The 11,373-nt window shown below is 44.8% G+C and overlaps 3 protein-coding genes across 6 annotated transcripts; 2 read left to right on the plus strand and 1 right to left on the minus strand.

The window, feature by feature from the left end:
- The first annotated feature begins 602 nt into the window (after nucleotides 1-602).
- ppp1r27b (protein phosphatase 1, regulatory subunit 27b) lies at nucleotides 603-4,038 on the plus strand. 2 transcript variants are annotated; one of them, XM_056279670.1, is made up of 3 exons: nucleotides 603-1,609; nucleotides 2,062-2,248; nucleotides 3,235-4,038. In XM_056279670.1, exons 1-3 carry the CDS (start codon nucleotides 1,387-1,389, stop codon nucleotides 3,356-3,358), a joined length of 534 nt encoding a protein of 177 aa, XP_056135645.1. In that variant the 5' UTR covers nucleotides 603-1,386; the 3' UTR covers nucleotides 3,359-4,038. The 2 variants fall into 2 exon arrangements, with proteins under 2 accessions (XP_056135645.1, XP_056135646.1); XM_056279671.1 differs by having other exon boundaries at nucleotides 2,098-2,248.
- Nucleotides 4,039-5,228: 1,190 nt separating this feature from the next.
- Nucleotides 5,229-7,687, minus strand: anapc11 (APC11 anaphase promoting complex subunit 11 homolog (yeast)). 3 transcript variants are annotated; one of them, XM_056279674.1, is made up of 3 exons: nucleotides 7,623-7,687; nucleotides 6,306-6,425; nucleotides 5,229-5,578 (listed from the first exon to the last, which is right to left on the minus strand). In XM_056279674.1, exons 2-3 carry the CDS (start codon nucleotides 6,412-6,414, stop codon nucleotides 5,433-5,435), a joined length of 255 nt encoding a protein of 84 aa, XP_056135649.1. In that variant the 5' UTR covers nucleotides 6,415-6,425; nucleotides 7,623-7,687; the 3' UTR covers nucleotides 5,229-5,432. The 3 variants fall into 3 exon arrangements, with proteins under 3 accessions (XP_056135649.1, XP_056135647.1, XP_056135648.1); XM_056279672.1 differs by lacking the exon at nucleotides 7,623-7,687 and adding an exon at nucleotides 6,663-6,726; XM_056279673.1 differs by lacking the exon at nucleotides 7,623-7,687 and adding an exon at nucleotides 6,637-7,053 and having other exon boundaries at nucleotides 5,230-5,578.
- On the plus strand, nucleotides 7,161-9,759 carry LOC130112342 (THO complex subunit 4-like). The gene is made up of 6 exons (XM_056279668.1): nucleotides 7,161-7,488; nucleotides 8,337-8,492; nucleotides 8,596-8,743; nucleotides 8,852-8,918; nucleotides 9,011-9,170; nucleotides 9,285-9,759. The coding sequence occupies exons 1-6, from the start codon at nucleotides 7,285-7,287 to the stop codon at nucleotides 9,297-9,299; spliced, it is 750 nt and encodes a 249-aa protein (XP_056135643.1). The 5' UTR covers nucleotides 7,161-7,284; the 3' UTR covers nucleotides 9,300-9,759.
- Nucleotides 9,760-11,373: the final 1,614 nt, after the last annotated feature.

Raw genomic sequence — 11,373 nt, forward strand, 5'->3', positions numbered from 1 at the left:
GTTTCCTCCCACAGTCCAAAGACATGTAGGTCAGGTGAATCGGCTGTACTAAACTGTCCCTAGGTGTGAATATGTGTGTCGGCCCTGTCATGTCATGGCCTGGCGGCCTGTCCTGGGTGTTTCCCCGCCTGCTGCCCAATGACTTCTGGAATAGGCTCCAGCATCCCTGAGAGCAGGATAAGCGGTTAAGGTAATGGATGGATGGATGGATACAGACCACCCTTGCACTTAGATCTGCTACCCTGTCAGAGATGATGGAAAGAAAACTATTGCAGGGTTCCCACGTTTCCTGGAAAATAGCCGACCAATTTTCCAGTCGAAAATAAAAGATAAGCTTAAAATGTCCTGGAAAATCATGTGTTGCCCTGGAAAAAACATTCTTCTAGTTTCCTTTAGCTCAGAATTAACTACTAGGCAATCTGTCGGAGATCCCCAAAATGAATATTTCCCATATTTCTCACCTGCATTTACTCTAGGATCAATTTGTCATGTCTAAGCATGTAAGAGATGATTTCATTGGTAAGTTATAGCCACAGACGGCACGTCTTTTCAATCAGACTTCCTCAGACGAGAACATATTAGGGATCCCCTGTCATCCCGGCCAGATCATCCCTGGAAAAGTCCCGGAAAATGATCTCCAGAAAAGAGCGGGAACCCTGTATTGTCATTTGGAAAGAGTCATTGCCTATCCTGTTAACCAAATATCTATACATAGCACATTACCCGGTAAACGGCTGCCTTCTGGTTTGTTCGATGTGGGCTGTTTTATTTTCAAAAGCTTCGTCATGGTGCTTTACCACCACCACCCTCACACTGTTGGCAGCAACGTCCCCGTACCACACAGCATTGCCATGCTTCCTTGTATTTAGCAGGAGGCTCCTGCCAGACCCTCTGGCTGGTCCCCTTCAAGACATACTGGGCCGCTAGCTGTAATGCATCTTGAATGTGTGATATTTGTGGATGGGAGGTGAAAACAGAAATTGAGGTTACTGCTGTCATGGCTGGAGATATGAGCCGATGACTGGAGATATGAGCTGTCTCTGGGACCGGTGACGGACGAGAAGGAGGGACACTCATCTTCATATTCTAGCCAATGGGAGACGTGTGAGGTGTCGGGGCCTTTAAATAGCCGAGTAGAGTGTTATGTTGGAGTACAGACGGAGACCCGGGCTTTCAGAGGGCTAGCCCCACTGATGCCGCACTGAAGACACCGTAGAGCTGCTGAGAGAAAGGCTGAGCGACAGACTTTGCTGAAGAGGAGAGACTTCTCGAATAGATACTAACAGGAAGAGAGCGAGGCAGAGCTTTGGGGAAACTGAACTTTACCTTTGGCCAACAGTTGCTGGAATTTGCCAGTTTTTCCTCACAGCTAAAGTCCGACCGTTGATGAGAATGAAGTACTCCCAGTGCCCGGTGTCCAAGACCATGGGACTGAAGACCTTGGTTAACACAGCGACCTACAAGGACCACTCTTCTCTCAAACCAGTCCGGAATGTCCATTTCCCCAACGACGTGGTTTTCCAGGACTACGTGAGACAGGGGGAGCTGGAAAGGATTGGGCTTTTCATCCGAGCCAAGAGAGTCACTCTGGACACCATCTACAACTCTGGTAAGACACCATGGAATCGGGGCTCTGAAAAGAACCTGGTCTTTGATGCAAACAGGGCTTTATAGATGCTATGTGTAATATCAGCGCTTACCAGAAGCATGTGGTGAGCAAATATTGATAGGGTACTTATTTAATGGTGCTACAGACAGGCCGGCTAAGCTGGTCTGTTTTCTGACAACTTGCCCCCCCCCCCCAACACAACTGTCACTCACAGACCTCAACAAACAACGCACCAAACACGATTGATATGAAAGTGTTTGAAAAGGCCAGATATCTGTGAACATGTAGTGTATCCATCTTGTTGGTCCAATTGCTTATTTATTTCAGAATACAACATAGTTACATGTTGTACCTTGACGTTTCAACTCATAGTTTCCAAAAACATGCAGCGTTGTTGCTGAGCATTCATGACTGTGAACAAATGGCACCATAAGACTATAATTGTTCAACAGTGCTTAATGGCATTACTCACTGCCCTGCGTGTGAAGGTATGGCTGCTATCCATGAAGCGGTCCTGTCTGGGAACCTGGAGTGTGTGAAGCTGCTGGTGCAGTATGGAGCAGACATCCACCAGAGAGATGAGGAGGGGTGGACCCCTCTCCACATGGCCTGCAGCGACGGCTTCCCTCACATTGCCCGGTAAGCATCTACCCTGTCCAATGTATTTCGATACCACATAAAAAAAACAAAACAAACAAACATACAAGGTCAGTGGGCCGGGAAAAGTTGGGCTTGGACTGCCACAACCAGCATTCTAGCTTATGATAGTACTTTTTGTGGTAGCGTTGACTACGCAGGTACAGTGTCCAGCAAGGGGAGAACAAGTCATAAGTCTGAGGCCTCAAGACTGGTGCCGCACGATTAATCTGATCCTAATCGTGACGTCACCCTGTGCAATTACATAACTGCAAAGGGCTGCGGTTTAATTAAATAATAAAATGTGGGCATGTGAACATCTGTCTGCGTGCAGTCCGCATATCTACGCCCATAATTAAGAAATGACCAATCAGTCTCAATTTAGGCGGTGAAGCGCGTGGCAGTCTACGGTCACACGACTATCCGGCGTGCCGCGTGCAGACGTTGTATCCCCGATGGACTGACTCGGACTTTCTGTGATTTTCTCACCCGGATTATTGACATGCATAAAGGGACTTTTTAAAAGCCTTTTATCTTCGGGCTTGGAGAAGGTATCGCGTGAAACGGCTCAAGTCCAAGTGAGGTCACTGGAAGTCAAACCCGAGTTGCAAGTCTTTCTTTCCCCCCGTTTTTGTCCAGTCTCAAGTCATCAAATTTGTGACTCGAGTCCACACCTGGTATCCCTGTAGACAATCTTGACTATGAAACTACAGACAGTAGGGGGGAGGCATGACGTTACGCCACATGTTCACACTTTGGCAAGTACTTATATGGCAAACGCATCAGCACACGCCCCCAGCTTGGCTACTCTATCCTCCTACGTCATAGAGGTAAGAGAAGCTGGAGGATCTACCTTCATCTCTCACCCTGCTGACCTTTCTGACACCCAAGTATGGCAGGAACTCACTTTAAAATATCCCACGGGGGCAAACTGCACCATTTGATACGCCCCTTGTGCTAAGCAATACGCAATTATATGTTTACTGCAGGTATCTCCTCTCTTTGGGCGCCGACCATGAGCTTGAGAACGAATGCGGGGAGAAGCCAGCTGACCTCATCGACCCAGAGGACAAGGAGCTAGTGGAGCTGTTTGGGTTGTCTGACAACGACTGAAACTGAGCTCTTCCCCCCCCCCCTCCCTTTACAACAAACCCGAAACCAACATGAAATCCATTTCCCCAGCCCTCCTGGCTGTCTGCAGCACTGGAAGGGAAGGAACAGATCGGGGGAATATCAATACTTTGCAAGCCGTCCCCACTGTGGAGGTCATGTTCTCGTCAGTTCTCATCTGACGGAAGGAAGGCCGGCAGAACTGGTTGTTTTCCCGGCTGAGATGAGAGATTTTTAGCTGGCAGCAGCTCCTCCACCACTGGCATAAAGTTCATATATCTGCTGGTGATTCTTAGAGCTTTTATATTTCTTATACAACAGTGAACAGAGCAAACCAGTACGGTGGTTGTCAGTTCTTTGCATTAGTACTTGGCACATCTGTGGGGTGAGAAGTGCATGTGAATGTTCTGAAACTAAATTGTTTTTTCCCCACTCGCCTCGTCTGCACAGCGGTAAAAGCAGTGTGGTGTGAAAGGATTAGCAGGAACAGAACTAAAGGTTGGCGACAAACGTTCTGATTACAGCACAGCACAGTTCTGCTTTCAGTTGGGAGGAATCGCTGACATTTTTGTAATGATTTGGTTCTGACGACTCTTGCTCCTGCTAAGTTTTCCAGTTAAAATTTGTTTACAGGGTTTTATATCAATCTTTTTTATACTTGTTTTTAAATAAAAGCTCTTAAAATACTGCTGAGCAAGTCGAGTTTCTTACCCTCCAATGTCACTCAACTGTTAAAGAGGTGTCTTTAATCATACTCCCTTTTTTGGGGGGTAAAAGTACAAAACAAAGAGTCCAATTGATGCTAGTTACTCAAGAGTAGTAATACATTTTAACTGTGTTGAGTAGCTGTCAGTCAACGATTAAATTAAAGACAACAGTGAATTTGAAGGAAGTACCAAAAAGTCTTGATGCACAATAATCCAGGTAAGGAAATACCAGAGTTGGCATCAGTTCATCTGGATACAGTGTTTATTGAGAAGACTGAAGACGTCACTTAGACGAGTGATGAAATGTTTCTCTCAATAAACATTGTATCCAGATAAACTGCTCCAACTCTGGTATTTCCTTCCCTGGATTATTGAGCACGCATAAAGACAATTGAAGGAAGTGTTAACATTGGTAGAGACTGATATCAACATGATGGCAGCAACAGGTTATATTAAGGAAAAACAAAAAACAAAAAAAAAAACAATCCAGTAAAGCCCCAAACCTTTTTTAAATTACAACATATCTGAATACGTGGATTTTCTTATTAAAAGTTATTGTATTAGTACAGCTTTCCTGAGGTGTGAGTAGTAAATATCGGTAGGGGTTGCTGAATGGTACCAATTGAAAAACAACTTGAGCCCTCTCCAGGGTTCAAGCAGAAATACACAAAGCACCCTGAATTGTCCCTTGAGTAAGATAGTAAAGTTCACGTAGGAAATTGCATTTTAAATGAAATTGTATGTAGCCTGAAAGATCAGATTCAGGTAACTTAATCTGGAAATACATATATAACACACACGTCCTTGGACTGTGGGAGGAAACAGTGGGAGGAAGACTTGTAGGTCAGGTGAATTGGCTGTACTAAATTGTCCCTAGGTGTGAATGTCGGCCCTATGATGGCCTGGCGGTCTTTCCAGGATGTCTCCCCGCCTGCCACCCAATGACTGCTGGGATAAGCTCCAGCATCCCTGCGACCCTGAGAGCAGGATAAGCAGTTTGGATAATGGATGGGTGGACATAGGAACCCAGCCAAGCCCATCATTTTGGCCACAAATTCAATTATTTTTGAACAGCATCAAGTCATTCAATCCATGAACCGCCTTTGAAATATCAAAAGACAATCAGTCAGATTGATGAGTCGCTAACAGTGAAGTGCAAAGCAAGAGTAATTTAGTACAAACAGGTATTTAGGATTTATTTGCATCTGTCCACATAATACAAATGTCTCCACACTGCTCCACAAATGTTACATCACATATAGTGGTACAAAAACATACGAAAATTGTTATTTACAACAGATTAAAAAAAAAAATCCAAGAATAGGCTTCATTATTTGTGGCCATTGTTTAGATATCAAGCAGGGCTGCCATCATTCCTTAAACTTCCATTCTTGTCGGCACATTGGGCACTGTTGTTGGACCTGCTGAGAGTTCAGCCATTTCAGGATACAATGCATATGAAAACAGTGGGAACACTGACCCCAGACCAGTGGACAATCATCCCCTGGAACCTTACCTGCAACGCAAGATTAATATGCTAAGATAGGTCGTTTAAAAGTGTATGAGAGTGACTGTGAACTGCAATTGACTCTGTGCATAACTGTAGTCCACCGACTTCTGGCTTCTACTGCAGCGGTCATACCAGTTTCCTGTTTGTTGGTGTGCGCTATCGACAATGGCATATTTTTCGTGATGCCTGCAAGACTTACCGTGGATAGTTTATGAGGATGAGTATCCTCTTCCTCATAATTGTGGACGTAGCTTGATAAGTAAATCTTGTAAATTTTCACCCATTTGCTAGTAGGTGCAGTTGAAAGTCTGCCGACAATTCTGTGCATGTCGTTGACATTTATCCATGATTAAATCTCGCAGGCATCGCGAAAAATACGTCGTTGTCAAATAGCACGCGCCAACAAACAGGAAACTGGTATGACCGCTGCAGCAGACACCGGAAGTCGGTGGACTACAGTTACGCACAGAGCCGGCTGCAGTGTGCCGTAGGGGAGAGTGTATGGGGTAAATCAAGAGGGGCATTATCTGCCGAGTCCAGCTGGCACTCTTGGCGGCACAGAAACATACACTGACATATTGCGCGTAGTGAGACAGATACTGATGAATTAAAAGATAAAGCAATACACAATTTGCATTGCAAAGCACCTTCCCATTTACGCTACATAACCAAGCTGAGGCATGCAGAAACGCGGGAGTTACATGGCTATGGCGGGTGGGATTGAACTACTCACAGTCAGGGCAACAGCCATTGAAAGGCATTCTGCAGATCCCGCAGTTCTCGTCGTTGGCCACCCACAACCAGGAGGCCACGCCGTTCCACTGCTTGATCTTTACCTTCATTTCCCGCGCGCCTTGAGACAAGGAGACAGTGTTGCGGATGAGACGAGGAAAGAGAGACACACCGGACAGACCCCCGAGCTGGCTACAACCCCCTAAAAGGGAGCTAATTTGTCGCGTTTGTGATCCTGTTCAGCAACCAGCGCCACTGTAACCGTGCGCACCGTCAACACACAAAAAGTAACACGAGCAGCATGTTGCCCCTCTTGAGTTTAGGTCACTTACAGATGTCTACCGCAAATTGAGCTCACTTATTTCTTTGCAGAGGTACATCTCATTTTCTGGTCGGTTTAAGACGGACAGCCGCTTTCTGGCCGCCTACGCCAGCTAATCATGTTAAAAATAAATATTTTTTTAAAGAAAAATCTCCGCCGAAGTGCATGCTGGGCCGCCTGGAGGACGCACAGAACCAGGAACTAGTCTTCGATTGTACCGCCATCTGCTGGTTGCTTTTGACGCTGTCATTGCCGTAACGATGGATTTTCTTAACGCTTCGTCTATCGGCCGTGGGTTTGAGCGTTCGCTGGCCCTCCCCCTGTCGAGGACAGCGCACTTAAGTTATGCGATAGCAGTTAAAAGTCACAGGAGGGCAAAATACAGGATTATGTGAATTATGTCAGGGAGAGGAGTCGACGCGCTTATCGTTAAGACGGGAGAATACATGACGGCGATCCGGAGGAGAACGCGGAAAAACAAGGAAACGCAGAAGAAGAAGAAGAAGAAGAAGAAGACGAAGAAGAAGAAACGATGACGTCACTTCCGAGTTGTCCCTTAACGAACCGCCGCTGAGTAGCGCCCATGAAAAGCCAAACAACCGGCTAGGAGAAAGCGCCGACGGTTCTCGATTGATAAGCTGCGAGCCAAGGCGGCGGCATGGCCGACAAGATGAACATGTCTCTGGACGACATTATAAAGCTGAACAAGAGAAGTGGCACCGACCGCGGGAGTCGCGGAGGCCGGGGACAGAGGGCGCCCGGGCGCGGTGGGAACGCTGCCTCGTCCGGAGGCTCCTGGCCTTCGCGCAGCAGACCGGGCTCGGGCCGGGAGAGAAACGGCAGACCGGCGCCTTACATCCGGGTACGGAGGAGAGCGAGTGTGGGGGAGAGTGTGGCGGTACTAAGCCGGTCAAATGTTCCGAAAGCAACGCTCGCAGAGCCGTGCGAAGTGAGAGTGGATTTGTAATGGCTGCATAGTCACTGGGCACAACAGACCTCGCTTTAAGTCTCTGTTCTGCTTCAGATGGCCAATGTCGTCTTAGGCTTCGTCTCGTCTGCACGCACCAACACGTCGACACGGAAACGTCTTCCGAGTTTCACCGCTGATCTTTGTCCACACGCTTTGTTATTGAAGACTTGAGTGTGAAACTTGCAATTTAACAAAATGGCGACTTTCAAAATGGGTGCAAGTGCAATTATTAGACCCGCTGAGTCTCTTTTTTTCTGAGGACTTGGATAATTTTGACTGCACAAACCAACGATTTTTTAAAAAAATTTTTAAATTTTTTATTTTGATGGAAGGCATTTTCCCTATTTGGATGAACTTGAATATGAAGAGGCTGACTGAAGCTGCCCCCGGTGTGGAGCCCCAGTCAGCTTTTCAGAGGAGGAGTTGCTCAATAATGGCACCCTAATCCTTCAACATATTTATGTGCATGGAGGTGGTCATGTTTTTATGTCCTGTGTCTTCTTGGAAATCCCATTTGATCTTCACCCCTTGCCCTTTCTTTTCAAGCTTATCATTTGGCTGATTTGTTAGAGCCAACGTTATATTCGATCACGTTTCTACCTGTCTAAAGTCTTAAGCTAAGCGTCTAAAGTTGTCAAATAAGATTATCCTGACTGCCAAAACGCCAGCCTGTCTTGTGCTGATATTTAAATGGCAGGTAAAATGTCACCATCTGCAATGATTGCTGTTCCTCTTTGCAGCCTAGGGCGTTACCAGACAAATGGCAGCATGACCTGTACGACGGCGGCTTCGGTGAACGTGTTGTTGGCCACTTGGGAGAAGTAAAAGGTGTAGAAAGCGGTGGTAAACTGCTTGTTTCGAACCTTGACTTTGGCGTCTCCGATGCAGATATCAAGGTACGCCATAAACACTGGCAAACTAATATATTGATTTCTGTTCCATGTTTCATATGTTGGGGCACTTTCCTGATATTTCCATGTTTTTATTTTGTTCCCCCAGGAGCTGTTTGCTGAGTTTGGGTCTTTGAAAAAAGCAGCTATCCACTATGACCGGTCTGGTCGCAGCCAGGGAACTGCTGATGTCCAATTTGAGAAGAAAGCGGATGCACTCAAAGCCTTGAAGCAATACAATGGTGTCCCACTTGATGGTGAGCATTTTCCACCCCTGAAAACCTATTGCCATCCCTTCTTCAGCACCTCCTGAGGCAAGCATTAATTTAAAAATCTTAAGACTTGATGGTTTCCCTTTTTCACAGGCCGTCCTATGAAGATCCAGCAAGTGAATGAAGAGGTCGACACACAGAGGAGACGAACGACACCGGGGTGAGTAACCTTTGTACAAACCCTTGTGTACACCCTTAATAAACTGTGTCCTGTTCCAAGCTGTGACCGTGTTTTTATTATTTGTCATTAAGGGGGTTTGACAGGAGCAGGATTGGGCGACCCAAGTTTAGCGAAAGAGGAATGAGAAGAGGTGGCAACGGTGCAGGTTCAAGGGGCAGGGGAAGAGGTGGGAGCAGACCCCAGTTGTCTGCTGAAGAGTTGGATGCCCAGTTGGATGCGTACAATGCTGAGGTAAGGACACGGCGACGCGTGTTATTTTCATGTAAAAAGTATTGCTTTGGCAATACATATACTAAAATTGGAACCTTATTTTCATGCAATTCTAACAATCGCTTTTGATTACAGATGGACACCAGTTAAAAGCTCCTGTGGATGATGTTGATCTGGTTTCAGTCTTCAGTTCTTTTTTTAACCGGGTTGGATATGAAACAATTTTGTAGATTTGTCAAACCAATTTCTCTATAGTTCACTTTAGGTTTGAAGCCATTTTATCGGAAGTGAAATGATCCTTCAATACTTTTTGTACCTTGTGCTTTTTGTAATACAGTTGTAAGTTTTAATTTTTTTTCTTTAAATTAAGATCTGTTCCTGTTCTCTTGACAATGTTACGTGTTTTAATACCATCACACTGTAATGACTTTGTCCGTTTTGTATCAGGGAATGGGTGACCATTTTCATTTTGTCACTTTTCAATTGTGAATTGTGCATAATTAAGCCAAACTCTTTATATTGACTCAAGGAGATGTTTCCATGCATCATTCCCAAAGGACTTTGTACAAAACTTGGAACAACTTTATTAAATTTTTATTGTGTAACCTCCTTTCTGGTGTTCAGCATTCATTTTGTAGTTATTTTTACTCCATGATAAATGCCGTAATGTACCGGGCTTTGCATTCGTGTTTTTTTTTAAGTGCACTGCAAAACCTGTGGGCATGCTTTCATTTTAGTCTCTGTATCCGGCAGTAGTCTCTACCTCCGGTCGCTGCTTTATACCAAGTTCTGCAGTCTCTACATCCAATTGTAGTCACTCCGGCAGTAGTCTCCACACCCGGTCATAGACCTAAGCCGAGTTCTGCATCTGAGAATTGCATACCCCTGTTTTTTCAGCCAGGAAGCCTATCACATGTCTGAAATTCAAACAGTTATGTCAGAACAGCCAAATAATGCATCTAGCCTTTGACTTTCTTTCAGAAATTTTTGGATCAAACACTTACCAGCTCACATTTTGGGCTGTTTTGCTCGACAGTGTGAAATTCATATATTTAATAATGACCTAAAATGAAATAATAGGGGATGCATTACTCGACAGCAACAATCATTTCTGCTGAATAATGCATGCACCCCTTAACACTCAGTAATGACACTTCAAATCAAAGTTTGATAGGGATCAAATGGTTTCATCAGCGCATACTTTGTTTGATCGACTTGGACAGAGTGAATTTGACACCCCACATTCATTTTTCCGCATTTAAAAACCATTTTAGTACAACTATCTGAAATCCTATGCTTGAAAACACATTTAAAAGAGTTTGCCCTAAGAAATATTTATATATAAACCTTGTAAATTTCAGACCAATCATATCAACCCTTACCAAAAAAGTAGGTTATTCAAGTGTACTATTAGTGTGCTTATTTTAAGGACAGGATGTTGTGTTGCTGTAAAGCCCACTGAGGCAAATTTGTAATTTGTCATATTGGGCTATACAAATAAAATTGACTTGACTTAAACCAAAAATCAGTGAGTATACTTTCAGTTGACCTTTTAAGTACTTATCAGAGATATACTAAACAAAATGATATACTTAAGTATACTTACAAGTATACTACTAGTACACGTACTTGGAAGTTTACTTAAATTTACTTAATAAGATAAACTTCATTGTATACTATTTTTTTGTAAGGGAAGGAAATACTACTACTGCTGAGTCTAATAAAACAATAACAAAATGTTCAAAGACTATAGACTTAATATCCATCCATCCATCCATTATCCGAACCGCCCATCCTGCCCTCAGGGTCGCCGGGATGCTGGAGCCTATTCCAGCAGTCACTGGGCGGCAGGCGGGGAGACACGCTGGGCAGGCTCATTTTTCATTATTAATGAACCTGACAGAGAAGTTTACATCGTTTTTAAAACAGTGCCTTAAAATCGTTACAATCTACTGCCGCTACAATGTCTCTGGGAGTCTTCCCTTTAGCCGTGCGCGCTCCCGCGAGGGGCATGCGCCCCTCGGCGCGCAAGGCAGAGCTCGGCATAACACCCTACACCAGTGGTTCTCAACCTTTTTGGGGTCCTGGACCCCCTGCGTATTTTTGATCTACCCTGAGGACCCCTCCACCTGATCTTGGGGGAGGGGGGTTGCAATTTGATAGAAACAGTAGAAACTGCATTTTAAATCGCATCATAGCATTTATTCACTCTTTGGGGCAAAAA

Source organism: Lampris incognitus, chromosome 5 (genome assembly GCF_029633865.1).
Source record: "Lampris incognitus isolate fLamInc1 chromosome 5, fLamInc1.hap2, whole genome shotgun sequence".
NCBI lineage: Eukaryota > Metazoa > Chordata > Actinopteri > Lampriformes > Lampridae > Lampris > Lampris incognitus.